The 20,000-nt window shown below is 43.8% G+C and overlaps 3 protein-coding genes across 3 annotated transcripts in view; 2 read left to right on the plus strand and 1 right to left on the minus strand.

Annotated features, from left to right (window-relative positions):
- Positions 1-1,716, plus strand: part of lrpprc (leucine-rich pentatricopeptide repeat containing) — a 43,538-nt gene extending 41,822 nt beyond the window's left edge. Inside the window, exon 29 of the mRNA XM_042066175.1 lies at positions 1,396-1,716. Coding sequence (XP_041922109.1) covers positions 1,396-1,467 — 72 coding nt within the window. The 3' untranslated portion in view covers positions 1,468-1,716. The remainder of the gene's footprint in view (positions 1-1,395) is intronic.
- Positions 1,717-1,818: 102 nt separating this feature from the next.
- On the minus strand, positions 1,819-12,265 carry abcg8 (ATP-binding cassette, sub-family G (WHITE), member 8). The gene is made up of 13 exons (XM_042065379.1): positions 12,061-12,265; positions 9,862-9,966; positions 9,596-9,743; positions 8,768-9,006; positions 8,496-8,628; positions 7,660-7,929; positions 6,538-6,706; positions 6,176-6,268; positions 5,564-5,763; positions 4,523-4,599; positions 3,176-3,443; positions 2,668-2,795; positions 1,819-2,406 (listed from the first exon to the last, which is right to left on the minus strand). The coding sequence occupies exons 1-13, from the start codon at positions 12,124-12,126 to the stop codon at positions 2,269-2,271; spliced, it is 2,034 nt and encodes a 677-aa protein (XP_041921313.1). The 5' UTR covers positions 12,127-12,265; the 3' UTR covers positions 1,819-2,268.
- An 85-nt stretch (positions 12,266-12,350) lies between these two features.
- abcg5 (ATP-binding cassette, sub-family G (WHITE), member 5) overlaps positions 12,351-20,000 on the plus strand; it is a 20,539-nt gene continuing 12,889 nt past the window's right edge. Inside the window, exons 1-3 of the mRNA XM_042065380.1 lie at positions 12,351-12,630; positions 15,078-15,199; positions 15,642-15,778. Coding sequence (XP_041921314.1) covers positions 12,446-12,630; positions 15,078-15,199; positions 15,642-15,778 — 444 coding nt within the window. The 5' untranslated portion in view covers positions 12,351-12,445. The remainder of the gene's footprint in view (positions 12,631-15,077; positions 15,200-15,641; positions 15,779-20,000) is intronic.

A 20,000-nucleotide genomic window follows, 5' to 3' on the forward strand; every position in this document is an offset into this window, starting at 1 on the left:
TGCCCACCACCATCGCCTGCAACACCCCCCCCCCAGAGATTTCACTCGTCTGCATAATTCAATACCTGTCAGAGTAGACCCCCAAACATGTTTCATAACCCTGACAGCAAAAGAGATGTGGCTTTCAAACATCAATACCTCCCTTCCTCTCTCTCTCTCTCTCTCTTCAAATACACACGCACACACATACACACGCACACACACGCACACACACACACACACACACACACACACACACACACACACACCCTCCCTCACAAGCTTTCTACCAAGCTCCCATTTCACCTTTTGTGAAAGTTTTCAACCGAGCGATTTCAGGTAACGACACCCCGCTCCCCCCTTCCCTCCGTCTCCAAACCCGCGCTCTCTCGTTCCCTCCCTCCCTCCCTCCATCCCTCGTTCGTCTCGCTGCGCGGCGGTGCGCGGCTCTGTTAATACGGCAGTACAAAGTGCCTCCTGAGAGTGGAGATAAGGGGGAGATTTGAGGCGCGGCGCCGGCCGTTCCCCGGCTCCCCGACACGACTGCGGCTATTTATCGACTTTAATTACAGCGTTAATAGGGGAATATACAATGTCGGAGCAACGGTAATCTCCTGCAGGCACTCACCTTCCAAAACAGGGAAAGGGGTGGTGGGTGGTGGGTGGGGGTAAAATCAGAAAAGAGACAAAAGGCTCGTTTAATTAGCTGGACTTGGGGGAGAAAGGGAAGTGTAAATCTGTGTGTGTGTGTGTGTATGCACAAGTTAATCTGGTTTGGGAGATGAAAAATCAAGACATTTGGCAAGCGTCTGGGCTCTGAGTTTTGAGAAGGAAGTTTATTTGGGCGCGATTGTTTCACCGACTCACTGTGGACTGGTGGCTATTGGGCTCCACGCGTCCCAAAAGCAAAACGCGAGCCCTGCAGTACCCATTCATTCTGCCTACTCAATTAGTCAGGCTCCTTTTAAACCCAACTCCGTATACACAATGGCCAACTCACAACGTTTTATTTTTTTATTATTTTATTTTTTTTGAAACTCTCAACATTTTTTAAACGCAACTCAGCATACACAATGGCCCACACACACACTCATGGTTTAGAGTTTTATTTATTTATTTATTTTAAACTCACAACGTTTTTTAAATCCAACTCGGCATACACACAATGGTCCGCACACACACTCACGGTTTAGAGTTGTATTTATTTATTTATTTTAAACTCACAACGTTTTAAATCCAACTCTGCATACACAATGGCCTGCACACACTCACAGCGTTTTAAACCCAACTCGGTATACACACGCACTCACAGCGTTTTGAACCCAACTCGGTATACACACACACTCACAGCGTTTTAAACCCAACACGGTGTTTTACTGTAGTTTCCTCACCCAGCTCTTTCTCTGTGGTCTGCAGGAATCGTTTAAGTTCTACGCCAACAAGCTGAGGGAGAAAACGAAGGGCCAAATCGAGAGTGGGGACGACTGAGGCCGCCGAATCGATCCACCGTCCGACTCCGCGGGGACGACTGAGGCCGCCGAATCTGTCCACCGTCCGACTCTGCGACGTTCCCAATATGTTGACGGACTTCTTTTTTTTTTTTTATATGTGTATGCACAAGTATAAATTATGTGTATAAATGTGATTCTGTTAGACTTGTTAGCCTTGTCCCAGGAAGTTGATGATTTTGAAGATGATGTACAGAGGTATTTATGGTAATAAACAAATGACATTTAATTTTGTTTGTCTAACTGTGTTTGTGTGTGTGTGTGTGTATGTGTGTGAGAGAGAGATTCAGTGTGGATACTCGGCATGGAACGGAAATACGAGTGGCACTTGTGCAGAACAATATGTAAATATTTTAATTGGTTAAGGTTTGCATCATTTTAATCATTTCAATACATATGCAACATGTTAAGCTATCAGACGTTTGCACCAGTGCAAAACTTACATAATCTCCAATTTGTATAATACAAGCACTCTTAGAGTGACTTACTGACCCTGGCATCCTTTACTCAGACCCACCACTGGTCCGTGCATTGTCAAGCCTAATAATCTTACAATATACAAAAAGATTAAGCCATATAAAAAAAAAGATGAAAATGGGACAAGAACAAAAGCTGTCGATGGATATCGGCCAGAAATAGTGTTTTAATCCTTTGCCAGCCTAGCGCCAGTAGAGAGGGACAAGTAAGAGATACATTTTGTTTGGGGAAAGAATGCAATACTCTGCTGCCATCCAGCGGCAGTCTTTGGTAGGGCAAAGAGGCGCGGACGTCTCCAACCTCCTCACCAATCCTGACTGGACTTCTGCTTGATGTACCTGAGTGCCAGATAGTAGAGCATCATGAAGCCCACGCAGACTCCGATCAGGACCAGGTAGCAAGAGTATAGAGGGTACTGGTTCATATGCATTGCCTCCACCACCTGTTCGAAAAAAGAAACAAAATCTTATACGTTACGACTTATACGTTATTTTGAAAATGCCTTTAATATGAGAGACTAGAGTATTTCATTCTAAGTGGAAATGATCTCACACAAGATCAACAAAACACAAAATAGATAGATAGATGGCCAAATCAAAGCATTCACATTCACTTCATCAGCTTCTAAGCTAAACCTTACACATTTCAAAAAGGGAATAGTCTCTCTATGCTGTCGTTCAACACACTCTCCTTCGGCACTCACGTGTATTCCGTCCACGTTGAAGGTGAAGTTGCCGATTGTAACGGGTAACTGAAGGCCCTCAAACTGCACTTGCAACATGCCATCGAAGCCCCAGCGCATAAAGGATGCGTGCGAGAGCCACGAAGCAACTGCGAGACAACAAGAAAAAAAAACAGTTTATTGGAAACGGCTCAACATTATAATTTTTCAGTTTGGTTTCTGATTTCTAAACTGAAATGTTTTAGAAGAGCAAAAGTAGTTTAAGTTTTGCGAAATGATCTGTGTGGTAGTACAACTAAGCTGATTTGACCTTTACTTCTATTTAGTTTTAGTTAGTTTTGCAGTGTTCACTGTCACTGAAAACTTTAGTTTTTATTATTATTTCAGCTAACTAAATATTTTTCAACAGCTCGTTTTAGTCTTCATTTTTGTTTACAGTAGCCTACTGGTCTGCTGGGAGGCACGATAGAGGTAGGCGGCCTAAGAAAACAGAGAATTGATGAGTGTCAAACAGGTCAAGTGAACTTACCCAGCCACAAGTTCTCCAAACTGATGACGAAGCCACCGGTGAGGTAGAAGACGGTGAAGAACGCGTTGCCCATGAATGCAGAGGTCTGAAGAGTGGGAAAGGTCGCGGCCACAAACAGCGCCATGGCTCGACTGCAGTAGACCATCAGCCACACCAGCAAGAAGTTGAGGAAGAAGCGGTCAACCGCCTCGTTCATGCCCGCCAACCAGTAGATGGGCACACCGTAAACCAACGTGAAAACGCAGTGTTCCGGAAGCTCACCGACAATCTGAAGTACATATAATAATATAGGCTATTATACATTGGCCTACAGTATATTAATGCTGTAGCTGATAGCCTACAGTAGCCCTAGACAACATGCTATATACACATGAGAAGTGTAGAGAGAGCTTTCCAGCTAAAAGTCCTCCAGAAAAAGAATCGGGTATGGAGGAACGCTGGTGAGGTGGAAACGCTGACTTTCAACACCAATCTGGAATCTGGACATGTTATTGGATTGTAATATAAAACCAAACCTCCTCGGATGTTAGAACAATCAAGGCCTACTATCAAAGGGAGGGAATTGGTCTACAAGAATATTGGGTTGTCTCTAAACCTAATTGAATATTAATTTTAGCTGTCATCCAAACAAATAAAATGTTGGATTTCTAGTGTTAATTCAAATTTTGAATGTCAATGAATGAAGTAGGCTACTTGTATGCACAGTGCAAGTTCACACCGCAATGGATTTCTTCTAGACTCATCTGTGGAGCTATGTTGCCCCCTATTGGTCACAAGTGTGAATGCATGTTTAATCGATCTTTTGGAGAATACATTTACTGCTCATTTATTTGAACTGCAAATTAACACTGATCAGAGAAGGTCAAGCGTTTGAAAAAAAAAAAAAACATTTATCATAGAACTTTTACTCCCTTTAATTTTCAATTTGGCTGAATATGACCTCACTTGATAAAAAGATTAAATATTTAATGTGCACTTGATGTTCTTTGATCGTGACGTTAACTGTGGGGAAATATATATCTGAGCCCTGTAATTGCATTCGTTTCTCTGCCTTGATTTGGCTAATGAAGTAGATGTGCTATATGCCTGATTATCATCCTATAGACCCTATTAATCTGTTCCTAGAGGGTTTCCTGTTGAAGAGTTCAAAACCAACGCAAATTCTTTGAAATTAAAATTAACCAGACTTTAGCGCAATGCTCTACAAAATGTCGCCTTTAAAACTTTAAAACCCTAATTACCATTAGCTCAATGTTGTTTTCTGAGCCCCTGGAAATGCCTTAAGGAACGCACATGTTTGTAAATGCAGCTGAGAGGATCTACAGAGAGTGCATACTTTGCCAGTACCTTAGCAAAGAAGTAGGAGGTGACCGAGTACATGCCGTCCTCTAGCTCATGGTAGAGCATGGCTCGCTCAGAATGACCTGCCAACGAGGAGTCGTACACATGGATTAGACGCTGGAGGTGACGAGCACATGAATAGAAACAGTTCTGAATAGAAACATCAAACTGGAACTTACTTACTTAAAATACAACAAATACATCTCAAATCAATACCAATATAATAGTTTTGTTTAAACAATATTGGTCATATGATGGGTCATCTGAGATGCTGAGGTGTGTGTGTGTGTGTGTGTGTGTGTGTGTGTGTGTGTGTACACTACCGGTAAAAAGTTTGAGGTCACTTAGACATTGTTTTTTTAATCAGGGCAGCAGTTTTCAGATTACATTATGTGCTTACAACTGTACATAATTGCAAAAGGGTTTTCTCCAATGTTTTCTCAGTTAGCCTTTTAAAATGATATCAGATTAGTGAACAGAATGTGCCTTTGGAACATTGGATGAATGGTTGTTGATAATGGGCAATGTAGATATTGCATTAAAGATCAGCCATTTCTTTCTACAACAGTCGAGAACCCTTTTGTAATTATGTAAGCACATAATGTAATCTGAAAACTGCTGCCCTGATTAAAAAATAATGCAACTGATCCCAGCTGGTATTCTGCAATGCAACTGATCCCAGCTGGTATGGAGTGGAATGGAAAAAGTGACCCCAAACTTTTGACAGTGGTGTATGTATGTGTGCGTGTGCGTGTGCGTGTGCGTGTGCGTGTGTGTGTGTGCGTGTGTGTGTGTGCGTGTGTGTGCGTGCGTGTGTGTGTGTGTGTGTGTGCGTGCGTGCGTGTGTGTGTGTGTGTGCGCGTGCATGCGTGTGTGTGTGCGTGCGTGTGTGCGTGTGTGTGTGTGTGTATGTGTGCGTGTGTTTGTGTGCACGTGCATGCGTGTGTGTGCGTGTGTGTGTGTGTGTGTGTGTGTGTGTGTGTGTGTGCGCGTGCGTGTGTGCGCGTGCGTGTGTGTGTGTGTGCGTGCGTGCGCGCATTGTCTCACACTTGGCGATGACGTCCAGCACCACAGCGAATGGCGTGAGGGCCCCGATCATGTAGAGCAGAGCCACCGTGTCCTGCGTGTTCAGCTTGTCAGGCCCCGCCCCGTAGTACAGAAAGCCAATCAGAAGGGACATCAGCAGGGACTCCAGACCATGCACCAGCAGGGTCACCAGGTCACGGTAGTCGTTGTACACCTGTCGCCTAGCAACGTACAGGAAGTGAAGAGCAGAGGAGATGGATCACCCTCTGACGGTCAGGCTACATTGAAAGGTGAGTTTGGCACTCTGGACCAGTGGCTTTTGCTGGGCTTGTAGGGGTCATGTGGCAGTAAACTAATTAGTCTTGTTGGCTTTTAGATAAGATCTGCTGATGCGGCACGGGGACATTCAAGGCTTTTCCCACATGGATTGTTCCTTTCCCTGTCTAGAATTGTCAGAGGGTGGAAATGGCCAAAGGGCATTCAAAACTGCACAATTGCGTAATGAGGTCGGTAAAAGACTAAAGGAAACTAAACCTTTTTTCAGTCCTTGTGGTATTTTGATAATTGTCAGTAGTTGGTCAGCAATGACTCACAGGGCATTAAACACTAATGCAGGATCAGGGGTCTGTCTACCTGAAGAGGATGGTGAACTGGTCTAGGGGTCCTGGTAACCGGTCTTTGTTGTTGGACACTGTGATGACCTGCTCAGCTGAACCGGAGGAAGACCTGAGCCAATTAAAATGGAGAAACGATGTCAGGTGATCTGGACAGCTGCTACTAGGCTTGTATTCAAAGTGACGGAAAAGTGCTCTTTACGTTTTGATCCATTTGTAAGCTCCATGGTTGAAATAGCTGCTTTAACATTGCAATGATTGGTTAAATGACCATAACTCTGCGTTCTGATTCTGTGAAACTGAATCCCTGGTGCCGTAATTCTATCTGCCTGCTTGTGATATATCTGGTCATCATGTTGCCATGGAAATGGGAGTGTTTACCTGGTGGGGCTGCGGCGAGCAGGGGAAGGGGAGGCGGAGTCCTGGGACTTCCACACGAAGTCGTGGGTTCCTCTCACCTTCTCCACGAACTGGGCCGCCAGAACCCTGGCCTGGTCCAGACACTCGGCCTCCCTCTCAGCACTACGCCGGTCGATGCTGATCAGGTCCACTGTGGAGGTCAGAACATCAGAACGTCAGCAGCATTCACCTCCTGCTATGCACCTGTGGCTCAACCACTGAAGCAAGTTCACACAGTGAAGTGAAACTGGAGTAAAGGGAGGGGATTTAATGGATAGATATTTTATTGATCCCTAGGGGAAATTCAAGATGGATGCTTTTGTCAAAAGCCTCAGGGGCTGGAAACACTTGGGCATCTAACCCGGGCCAACCGCATCTTACTGTTGCTGTACCCGGGCCAACCGCATCTTACTGTTGCTGTACCCGGGCCAACCGCATCTTACTGTTGCTGTGCCAACCGCATCTTACTGTTGCTGTACCCGGGCCAACCGCATCTTACTGTTGCTGTGCCAACCGCATCTTACTGTTGCTGAACCCGGGCCAACCGCATCTTACTGTTGCTGTACCCGGGCCAACCGCATCTTACTGTTGCTGTGCCAACCGCATCTTACTGTTGCTGTGCCACGCCCCGCCCCGCAACACGCAGATCATGTGTTCAACACCCAGGAAGTCTGACCTGAAGTGTTTATGACCCTTGGGATAAAATGTGTTTGCTACGTTGATCTAAATTTCTTATGTGTAATGTATTAAACTAGGCATTAAAATGTACATTAAATTGCACATAACAGCTCTGCCATACAGTGGAGTATATTATACCACATACTGTATACACAAAATGTCTTTTTCATTTATTTATTTATCTATCTATCTATCTATCTATCTATCTATCTATCTATCTATCTATCTATCTATCTATCTATCAATCACTCTTACCCAGAGCAACTTACAGGGAACTCACCATAGTAATTGAAGGGGTTGCAGAGGCGGGGGCAGTTGTGGCTACTCCACCAGTTGCAGAGGCGGGGGCAGGGGTGGCTACTCCAACTCACCGTAGTAATCGGAGGGGTTGCAGAGGCGGGGGCAGGGGTGGCTACTCCAACTCACCGTAGTAATCGGAGGGGTTGCAGAGGCGGGGGCAGGGGTGGCCCAGTGATGTGAAGTAGGACACCATGTCTTGGGCCGGACCGCAGTATACGGGTGACCCGGCTGCCAGCAGAACCACCAGGTCGAAGAGCTGGAAAATGTCGGAGCGGGGCTGGTGGACCGAGAGCAGAACCAGCCGGTTCCCCTGGGCCAGACGGGACAGCGTGATGACCAGGTTATGGGCTGTGAAGCTGTCCAGGCCAGACGTGGGCTCGTCCAGGATGAGGATACCTGGTCAGGTGGAGGAGAGTAAAAGAAGCACTGTACGCTTAGTGACATCAGTTATTACATATGTATTCACATTCTACAGTAGGTTATTACATATGTATTCACATTCTACAGTAGGTTATTACATATGTATTCACATTCTACAGTAGGTTATTAAATATTTATTCACATTCTACAGTAGGTTATTACATATCTGTATGGTTTCACATTATCATAACACCTGACTTAAGAGTCAACATGACTTCTGAACAAGGGAGAATTTGAAGTCAAAACAAAAATAATAAATTTTGGTTTAGTATCCATTTGTTAAATCTGTTAAGGGTGCCTTGGTTTTTCTTTAGCGTTCAGTTATCATTATTTAAAAAAAAAAAAAAAACAGCAACAACAGTTTTGGTGCAGGATGTTTGTGCTTTTGATTTGTACAGAACCCCAAAAGATCCTTTGTGAGTACATCAGTGATCTAAGCAGAACCCTGGAAAAACCTTTATTAGTGAATGTGCCTATCAGTGGTCCAAGTAGACCCTGGAGGGACGCTATATTGGTCCTGGTAGAGGAGGGTGGTCACTCACCTGGGTTCCAGAGTAACTGCACAGCGATGCTGACCCTTCTCCTCTCCCCCCCTGACACCCCCCTGACGTAATCGTTCCCCACCCGCGTGTTCGCACACTGGCGCAGACGCAGCTCGGCTATGACATCATCAACCTGCGCCAAGGGCGAGCAGACAGACATGTCATCAGGTGGGTGGTCATGTCATCAGGTCAGGTTACACAGTATGTCTTTTTTTTTAATGCTTAAACACTGTTGCATAGAAGCCCTGGTGTGAGAGCTGGACAATGCTTACCCTCTGGTCTCTCTGCTTCTGGGAGAAGTGAGTGGGCAGCCGTAGCTTGGCGACAAAGGCCAGCGTCTCCCGCACGGTGAGGTGCGGTAGCAGCCGGTCGTCCTGCCGCACGTGGGCGATGCTCTTGCGGACGAGCGATGGCGTGCTCGGCGTACCGTTGATGAGGACCTGCCCCGACGTCATGGTGCCGCCCTCATCCCGACAGGTGATTATGTCCAGCAGAGATGTTTTACCGCAGCCTGGGACAGGAGGACGGCCAAGTGCAGGATGAGGAGGCTACGCCGTTATGATAGCTTTAGATGTCAGTGTTTCCCACAGAATTTAATTCTATTTGTGGTGGTAGGTTTGCAGAATTAACTTGAATGCAACAGTTTTTAACAAATTAGTGCAGTGTGGTTATGATTCTAACCAGATTTAAGCACAATTTAGTACAACCAGGAAAATCATTGTGTGGTGGTCAATGTTGATATTGTGGTGGGCCGCCACAAATAAGTCAATGTATGGGAAACACTGGATGTAATGCAGTTATGATAGGTTTAGATGTAATGTAGTTATGATAGGTTTAGATGTAATGCAGTTATGATAGCTTTAGATGTACAGTAATGCAGTTATGATGGGTTTAGATGTAATGCAGTTATGATAGCTTTAGATGTACAGTAATGCAGTTATGATGGGTTTAGATGTAATGCAGTTATGATATGACCAGTTTGGGTGATGCAGGTATGACAGGTTTGGGTGATGCAGGTATGACCAGTTTGGGTGAGAGCTGAGCTGGTGTGAGTGGAACAGGTGTGAGTATTACAGGTGAGACGTGCAGGTGTGGCACACCTGAGCTGCCGATGACGGCCAGCATTTGTCCACTGTGGACATGCAGGTTGAGGCCCTGGATGGCCTTCTGTTTGCTGCCCTGGACCTCCCACGGCATCTTAAATTCTGACAGCTTCTCATACCAGGGGATCTGGGCAGCAGTGTCCACCTGGAGCGCAATGCACACACACACACACCACTTCAGTATTTAAAATGACTGAATAAGTAAGATAAGCAGTATGGTAGGGAGACATTAGCTGACCGGTCAACGAAGGCGGCCATTTTACCTCATAGTGCAAGTTGTTGACCTCCAGCTTATTCTGTCCCCCACTGTAGGTGAAGTAGAGACTGCTGTCCTCCTCTGCAGACGAGAAGAGCCTGATGACATGTCCCTGTGGATCACAACACACACAGAGCACTCGCTGTAACAACACAGTCTCATGTTAACACAACACACACAGAGCACTCGCTGTAACAACACAGTCTCACGTTAACACAACACACACAGAGCCTACTCGCTGTAACAACACAGTCTTACGTTAACACAACACACACAGAGCACTCGCTGTAACAACGCAGTCTCACGTTAACACAACACACACAGAGCACTCACTGTAACAACACAGTCTCACGTTCCTAACACAACTCAACACACACAGAATAATCGCTGTAACAACACAGTCTCATGTTCCTAACACAAGCACATGTTCACATACTCTCAATGTGTCACATTCTCAACACAATATATCCACTCACACACACACACACACACACACACACACACACACATACTTCCCCATACTCACTATAAAAGAACTACACAGTGTGTGTCCCAACACAAAAAAACACACTCAAACATTCACATACAGTACAGTACTGGCTATGAAAGAACTACACAATGTCACATTCCCAACCAAACTCAACACACACATTCATGTACTTGTTGTAAAAGAATAACACAGTGCCACATTCCCAATACAACACAGCGCACACACACACACACACACAAATAGACATAGATAGACAAGGGACATTGAAAGTGCTTGAATTTATATATTTTGTCTGCCATCACTATAACACAGCATAACCGAGAGGTGCTCACACATTCAAACCTTTTTCTCTTTTTAATTGTCTTGAGCTTCTGTAAAGTTTGCTTCTTCTCGTTATAAAGAATTGGCCGTAACAGTAGGCCTACCGCCGTATGCCGTGTTGCCTCTTAAATCTGAGGGAACAGGGTCTGGAAAGTCTTTGGAAATTGTTGATTTCGATGCTCAAGTTGTGGGAGTTCTGCTTGTTACTCTCTTTACAGATTCAGCAGCATTAGTCTCTCAATCCCTACAGTACAGGCAGAATATAACGCAGAACATAAATCTGAGCTCATGCTTTTACGGCAACCAATGAGGGCCAAAACACAAATACCATTTCTACACATGAGAGGTGTAGGTGGTTTGATTTATTAATACACAAATGCACTGTTTTGAAGTGGGCTATAACTCCAAAACAGTATTCTCAACTGATTCACATCACATGTAGATTTTCAACAGACATTCTGTTGAATAGGCCTATTGTGCGTATACATTTAGTCCTACTGTTGGTTCTGCTAGTTTTGGAGAATTTCTGAGTAAGATTAATTTTGGTGATGAATTGATAATTGCATACCTCTCGTGCCATCTCAGAATCATAATTCTTAGTACTTATTGACAGAATTGAAAAAAGATCTCTCAAGCATGGTCTTAGGACTCCCATATAATTTTAATAAGACTATCCAGCTTTGGCAGCTGGAAGAGCTTAATTCCATCCTCATCTCCTCCTGCATAATGAAGAACTCATAGAGACCTGACAGCATTAGGGGTTGGCTAAATGGCATGCTATTGGTCACAATGCAGCATAGGCACAGAATGAAGGCCTTATTCTTCTGATGCGAAAAATGGGAGCCATTTCATCCCTTTTTATCATGTTATCATTTGACATTTTAAATGCCAATCCAGTCATTATCGGCCATTATGACATATCGGCTGAAGTACTTAAGTCCAAGAGCTTGCTGCAGCCTTTCAATTCCTTTTGCTCGGGATGCACTTTCTGGATGAAACGTAAAACTAAATTGATATGCCCTGATTGCTGGCTTATACTAGCGATCATGTTGTAATGGCAGAGCTTATGCTTCAGTTGATTTGATGCCAATGGGCTTGGATAATAGACCAATGCGCATGGATCAGAGTCCAGTCCTTCAGACTTGCACATGTAGGCCTATATATATTACATAATGTCTGTCTAATCAAAGACTGACTTTATGAGGAAACACTCCTGCTGATTTGTGTAAATTGATCTTGACATCAAATTATTTTCATTAAAACAGAATCTGGGTGAGAGATGACGAGCGTCAGCATTTGCGTAAAAGTCAGAATGCGAACTGTGTTGACTTCTACACTATGTGCTTAACTTTGTGTCACTCTGTGTCTAAACTAGGTAGGTGCTGACGAACTCACCTTTTTGATGGCCTTTGGCGAGCCGGTGTGACTGTCAGTGTCAAACACGTCTCCATTATCCGCCATGGTTTCTCTATTCCCGCAGAGTATCACGACATGTGGTCCTTGGGCACTTTTCGCCCGGTCCGTCAAATGCCTATAGGATTACCAAGCTCCTCTCGCTGCTTTCACAGTAACTAGACTGAGGGACAGTGGCAGAGTAACCCCTGGCTTTATAGACTACGGGGCAAAGGTCGGGCTGATAAGAGGATGTTGGTTATGCCAACCACACTAGGCTAACAGTCCCGTCTCGACCTGTCTAGCAGTTGGTCTGCATCAGTCATGCAGGACTGATACTTAAGAAACACCTACGGATGAACCTCTCTCTGACTTATATTACTGACGGATGATACGAGGAGAAATGTCTAATTCTTACTCAGTTGAAAACAACGGCTGGGAGAAGGAGGCCTCGTTCCAGGACTCGTTCACAGCTTCGTTGGAGAAGACGAGAGAGATTGACAGTACAGGGTGCTTAGACCGGTCCCAACCTTCCTGCTGTTTGAGTGTGAGCAATGTGTCCTACAAAGTCAGGTAGGATAATTTAGGACTCGTTAATTCAACAGTGACATATGTAAACATGACATTGTGAATCCCAACGTCGGGATTACAGTTATGAAGTGTGGATAAATATTTGAACAAGTGTTTGTTTGTGGAGGGTTTTCATCGAGGTCGCTGAACTCAGGTGAGTTCACCTAAGCACCTATTTTAAGCTATCCCGTAAATGCCATTTTTCTTTTTGTAGCTACTGTATTATTATTATTATTGGGGGCCAAGCAGCGAAGCTGCGAGAACCTCATTGTGTTTCTACGTTTTCCTATTATTATTATTATTATATGCAATGGGAGTCTATGGCAGCCCATAGGTTCTATATAGTAAGGTAAAAAGTTGGGAAATTTGCCACACTGATTGGGGACGGTCCCATGATTCATGTCACCAAGTTTCATGTCGGCAACTCGAACCCTCTAGCGCCACCAACAGGCCAAAGTTGGACGTGCGTTCATGAATCCTTGGACCAAGCCGAGTTCAACGCACCCTATGACGTCATTTTCCGCCATGATGGATTTTCCGCCATTTTGGATTTCATCAAAAACACTTAAAATGTATCAGGGGTCACATACTTTCTCTGATTCCCACCAAATTTGACACAGATCATCTTCAGACCAAGCCTCACAAAAGTTATCACTTTTTGTCTTCGGAAGTATTACCGTTCGTCCTTAAAAGCCAATCAAAATTTGCGGCAAAGCCGCCAAACAGGAAGTGAGCTCATATCTCAGCAACCCTTGCATGTATCAAAACCAAACTTGGTACATTGACTCATGACCCCATCAGGAGGACCCTCAAGAAATTGGTGAACTTTGACCTCTAGGGGGCGCTGTAATTCACAAACATGCCTTTTGGCCTGTAGCTGCTGCTGTGCTTAGAATTAAATTGTACTAGTGGTGTCTGGTAATACTGTGAAAGGTCCTTAGGTCAACTGAGGGCAACTTGTCACATCAATATAATTTATTCGGCCGCCATATTTGATTTGAACAAAAACACCAACAATTTCGCACAGGTCACAAATTTCATCTGATCTTCACCAAAATTGGCACAGACCATCTTCAGACCATGCCTTGTCACTTCATTTATTTCTGTAACAATTGATAGAAGCGTTCGCCCGTCACATCCAATCGAAATTTGTGGCGAAGCTGCCAAACAGGAAGTGAGCTCATATCTCAGCAATCGTTGCATGTATCAAAACCAAACTTGGTACATGGACTCATGACCCCATCAGGTGAATGCTGAAGAAAGAAGACATTTTGTGACCTTTGACCTCTAGGGTCACTGCAATTAGCCATACGTCTGATTGCAGCATTGAGCTAACAGCATTTCGTTGCCATGGTTACTCCGGCCTATCTGCTTGGCCCCCTCATTGCTGCTTGCAGCTATATTTATTATTATTATTATTATTATTATTATTTTCAAAAACAAGGATAATCTTCTCAGTAGTTTCGTGCAGGCCTGTTGGAAGGGTGAATGTGTGCCTACAAGACACAGAGTAGTTTAAATGTGAGGTATGATTTCTTTATTTTTCTATATTTTTAAAAAAATTCTGTAGGCTACAGTACAACTTTCAGCAGAAACACATTCAATTGGTTTTAAACTCAATAGATTCTGAAGACTGCCTAAGGCCGAATTACAGCCATTGCGATATCTACCACCAACGCCTCTTTCACTCATAATGCTTAATCATTAAATATGTCAAAGTCTATAACATAATACTGCTGCTTTATTCTTTAACAGTGAAATAGCAATCAGAAGAGAGAACATATTGGGAATTGAATTTATGAATCCAATTAATTGGATACTCAACAACAACATAGGCCTACCTCTCAACAGTGGTTTTGTTATAAAATAGGGTTGGAACTCTAAATATAGGTGTAAATACCTCTCTATGGCTTGTGAGGTTGTCAAGGATGGCCAATGAGGGAACAAAACAGCTGCTATTTGCAACACTAAATAGTTAGTACTACTAATAGTAAAACGTCACCAATGTGTTTGATTCCTAAATATTTACTTAACAATATCATACTATAACTATATAAGCATTCACTGTATGGATTTTCAAGTTGTCACTTGTAACATCCATTGTAACATCCAATTTTTCTTTGAATGTTAATTGGGTAGAATATGTTACTGTTAATGTGTTGTAAAACATAACGCTGTTGATTTATTCTAAGGGATGTTAGTGTGAATGCCTCTATGCACAGTATGGAAAGTAGGAGTTGTGTTAATTTAGTAGTTTTAAACTAAAATGTAAAACTGTAGCTTTACTGTAACTCACCATATAGAAGGTTGATTTTGCACAGATCTGTTTTTTTTGTGTGTGTGTGTGTGTGTAGTTATGCCATTAACGTGTGTGTGTGTGTGTGTGTGTGTGTGTGTGTGTGTGTGTGTGTGTGTGTGTGTGTGTGTGTGTGTGTGCGCGTGCATGTCAGTGAGCGAGTAGGTCCGTGGTGGGATCTCCCTTCCTACAGGAAGAAATGGACGAGGCAGATCCTCAACAATGTGTCCTTTCATGTGGAGAGTGGTCAGCTCATGGGTATCTTAGGAAACTCAGGTGGGACACACATGCACACACACACACACACATGCACACACATACAGTCGCACAAACGCACACACACATGCACACACACACACACACACACACACATGCACACACAGACTTAGACAGCCACACACATACGCACACACACACACACAAACACACATAGTGAGCAGATACATTCCAACACATAGACCCATATGTGCCCAAATGTTGTATCTGTAGACCCACAAATACATCATATGCATACACACATACACACACACACACACATGTAGACAGAACACATACTCTCACACAGTGTAAGTGTATTCTGAGATTGAGAATGTCTGTAATTTTTGTGTTTTCATTGTGTGTGTGTGTGTGTGTGTGTGTGTGTGTGTGTGTGTGTGTGTGTGTGTGTGTATGCGTGTGTGTGTGTGTGTGTGCGTGCATGCATGTGTGTGTGGGTCAGGTTCAGGGAAGACGACGCTGCTGGACACAGTAGCGGGCAGGATCGGGCACTCTGGCTCTCTGCAGGGGGAGGTCCTCATCAATGGAAGGAAGCTCAAGACTGAACAGTTCCAAGACTGCTTCTCATATGTGCTACAGGCAAGAGGCACCTCCCTAGCATCTACACCTTTTCCTGCGCTAGCATCCGCTCCACCTTTTCCTGCTCTACTGTAGCATCTACTCCACCTTTTCCTGCTCTAGCATCTACTCCACCTTTTCCTGCTCTAGCATCTACTCTGCCTTTTCCTGCGCTAGCATCCGCTCCACCTTTTCTTGCTCTAGCATCCGCTCCACCTTTTCCTGCTCTACTGTAGCATCTACTCCACCTTTTCCTGCTCTAGCATCTACTCCACCTTTTCCTGCTCTAGCATCGGCTCCACATTTTCCTGCGCTAGCATCCACTCCACCTTTTCCTGCTCTAGCATCTACTCCACCTTTTCCTGCTCTAGCATCTGCTCCACCTTTTCCTGCGCTAGCATCTGCTCCACCTTTTCCTACCTTTCTAGCTTCCTTTTTGATGGACTTTTCCTTATTTCTTCTCTTTCTTCCATGTGTTTTTGTACGCATTTCTTTTTTCTTTCCTTGACTTTCTTGCATTCCTTCGTTTTTATTTCAAAAGACTCACACAAACACAGGCAATAGAGGGAAGGATTTGTATGTATGTATGTGTGTGTGTGTGTGTGTGTGTGTGTGTGTGTGTGTGTGTGTGTGTGTGTGTGTGTCAGTGGTAAGATATAGATTGCCTATCTTGTGGTGTGTTTGTGTTTTTGTGTGTGTGTGTGTGTGTGTGTGTGTCAGTGGTAAGATATAGATTGCCTATCGTGTGTGTGTGTGTGTGTGTGTGTGTGTGTCAGTGGTAAGATATAGATTGCCTATCTTGTGTGTGTGTGTGTGTGTGTGTGTCAGTGGTAAGATATATATTGCCTATCTTGTGTGTGTGTGTGTGTGTGTGTGTGTGTGTCAGTGGTAAGATATAGATTGCCTATCTTGTGTGTGTGTGTGTGTCAGTGGTAAGATACAGATTGCCTATCTTGTGTGTGTGTGTGTGTGTCTGTGTGTGTGTGTGTGTGTGTGTGTGTGTCAGTGGTAAGATATAGATTGCCTATCTTGTGTGTGTGTGTGTGTGTGTGTGTGTCAGTGGTAAGATACAGATTGCCTATCTTGTGTGTGTGTGTGTGTGTCTGTGTGTGTGTGTGTGTGTGTGTGTGTGTGTGTGTGTGTGTCAGTGGTAAGATATAGATTGCCTATCTTGTGTGTGTGTGTGTGTGTGTGTGTGTCAGTGGTAAGATATAGATTGCCTATCTTGTGGTGTGTTTGTGTTTTTGTGTGTGTGTGTGTGTGTGTGTGTGTCAGTGGTAAGATATAGATTGCCTATCGTGTGTGTGTGTGTGTGTGTGTGTGTGTCAGTGGTAAGATATAGATTGCCTATCTTGTGTGTGTGTGTGTGTGTGTGTGTCAGTGGTAAGATATATATTGCCTATCTTGTGTGTGTGTGTGTGTGTGTGTGTGTGTGTCAGTGGTAAGATATAGATTGCCTATCTTGTGTGTGTGTGTGTGTGTGTGTGTGTCAGTGGTAAGATACAGATTGCCTATCTTGTGTGTGTGTGTGTGTGTCTCTGTGTGTGTGTGTGTGTGTGTGTGTCAGTGGTAAGATATAGATTGCCTATCTTGTGTGTGTGTGTGTGTGTGTGTGTGTCAGTGGTAAGATACAGATTGCCTATCTTGTGTGTGTGTGTGTGTGTGTGTGTGTGTCTGTGTGTGTGTGTGTGTGTGTGTGTGTGTGTGTGTGTGTCAGTGGTAAGATATAGATTGCCTATCTTGTGTGTGTGTGTGTGTGTGTGTGTGTCAGTGGTAAGATATAGATTGCCTATCTTGTGTGTGTGTGTGTGTGTGTGTGTGTGTCAGTGGTAAGATACAGATTGCCTATCTTGTGTGTGTGTGTGTGTGTGTGTGTCAGTGGTAAGATATAGATTGCCTATCTTTACAAACCTACAGTGTCCCTTACCTCTTACCTACTCTCACTTTCTTCTAGTCATAGGATAAATTGCAGCATGTCACACACACACACACACACACACATGCATAAACAAACATATAGATAGACCCAGAAGTAAAAAGAGACTGAACTTTGGCCCATGTGACTGGAGTCGGAGTTAGCGAGGGAAAGTTGAGCCGACAGGTAAGCTGGAGTCATGTCCACCTCGGTCGGCACCCTGCCCGTAAACTTTCCCTTCCGCCCCAGAGCACCCTGGGTAATAATAATAACGCCTTGGTCTCTCATGAGGGACCCCATAAATTAGCCAGCGGCCCCGTCCCCTGTAATCTTCCCCAAGGCTGCCCATGTGTATCTGCCGCTAAATGAAATAATCAAGCGCTGGAGCCCGGCTCCTTGGAAGCAGGCGCACTCCTCGCCAGCGATAAACTTCTCCTCACTCACGCGGCCCACAGGCTAATCCCCTAATTAACCCCTCCCCACACACACACACACACACACACACACACACACACTCACACACACACACACACACACACACACACACACACACACACACACACACACACACACCCCTCATCTGGGGAAGAGGATGTGATATTACTGGAAGTCCCAGTGTAATTAATAAGAGTGAAAGGGACTTCTTAAGAGCCAGAAAAGTTGTAGTGGTCAAACTCTATTACTGTAAAGTTGCAGTGATCAAACTCTTATTACTATAAGGTTGCAGTGATCAAACTCTTATCACTATAAGGTTGCAGTGGTCAAACTCTTTTTACTATAAGGTAAGTACTAAGTAGGCTGCATGCTAGCAGCTGTGACAACAGACAGGGACTTGTTTAGACAACAGAAATAATTTACATGTAAAGGATTATAGTAATAACAACAAAACAACAACATAACAAACAAATAACAACAACCAAACAGATGTTAGATTATAGGTTCTTTGATCATATTTAACTTACCTTAAAGACGCCGCAGGCACAAACAAACTATAGACAACAGGAGGTGTGTGTGTGTGTGTGTGTGTGTGTGTGTGTGTGTGTGTGTGTGTGTGTCTGTGTGTGTGTGTGCGTGCGTGTGTGCGTCCGTGCGTGCATGTGTGTGTTTAGCCATCAAGCATGCTGTGACACAGGCAGTGTTGCCACAGTTACCTTGAAAAAGTAATCTGATTACTGATTACTCCTTTAAAAAGTAACTTAGTTACTTTACTGATTACTTGATTTTAAAAGTGACTAAGTTAGATTACAAGTTACTTTATTAGTTACTTTCAGCAGCTGCCGACAACACCCCCAACGCCTCAACATAAAAATGATAACCGGTTTTGCCAATACTCACTATACTGGAAGTGCATTTTAACAGCAATGTATAGCAGACATCCCAACCTAACCTACTTAGATACTGAAATTCAGATGTTTGTTCAATAATGTCTAAGTACACCAAATAAGGAAGGCCTATTGATAGAAATTGTTATAGTAAAATATGTAGATTTTTTTCATGTAGCCTTGGCAACTAGCCATCTTGTAGCCTATAGGCCTGAGTAATATGCAAATGAAATTACACTTGTTAAACTCACCTCAACAAGTCTTTTGTAATCATTTAACCGTGAGCAATGCTAAAGTCGCTGTTACAAACAGTGCAGTGTGCAAGACTATCATTAGGCCTATGTTTTAATCTTTTGAGACAATTGGGTACACTTTTGTGTAGTCTAATGTGAAATGGGTCTTAAATCTTCCTTTTTGAGGGGCACTGACGCTGCCATGACGCTTCTGTTCCTAGATACACTGACTGAACTGATTAATTATGTTTGTTATGTTTGTAAATAGTAGTGCGTTAGATTACTCGTTACTGAAAAAAGTGGTCAAAATAGACTAATGCCTTACTAAGTAACGCGTTACTGGCATCACTGGACACAGGGATTGCCGGTGTTCGGTGTTCATCAAAGATTGGCTCTACCCACCCCTGACTCAGTAGAGCCCAGTAGAAACACGAGTGCTGTTTTACCACTGTACTTGGTGGCACCACGGATACCATCTCAAGAACACATGCTGCATGCCAAGACTATAATACTCAGATAAGACATAGAGCTCTCATAAGAAGCATGAGTGCTGTTTTACCACTGTACTTGGTGGCATCACAGATACCATCTGGAACACATGCTGCATGCCAATACTCAGATAAGACATAGAGCTCTCATAGGCGACATTTTAAGCAAGCTGTCAGATATTATGTATTGTAGTCTATTTATGTTTTGCATTTTGACAGTTGTGAATTTCAGACTAGGTGGTTCTTTACAAACAAAAAACTAAACAAAATAAACAGTTACTGTAA

This window comes from Alosa sapidissima, chromosome 16 (assembly GCF_018492685.1).
Source record: "Alosa sapidissima isolate fAloSap1 chromosome 16, fAloSap1.pri, whole genome shotgun sequence".
In the NCBI taxonomy this organism is placed as follows: Eukaryota; Metazoa; Chordata; class Actinopteri; order Clupeiformes; family Clupeidae; genus Alosa; species Alosa sapidissima.

Bases quoted from the DNA above. Each gene is read 5' to 3' on its own strand.
- abcg8 (XM_042065379.1), bottom strand. From the start codon at position 12,126: ATGGCGGATAATGGAGACGTGTTTGACACTGACAGTCACACCGGCTCG. The intron at 9,967-12,060 runs GTGAGTTCGTCA...TGTGATCCACAG, and splicing joins CGCCAAAGGCCATCAAAAAG to GGACATGTCATCAGGCTCTT. The intron at 7,930-8,495 runs GTGAGTGACCAC...CCACCTGACCAG, and splicing joins GCAGTTACTCTGGAACCCAG to GTATCCTCATCCTGGACGAG.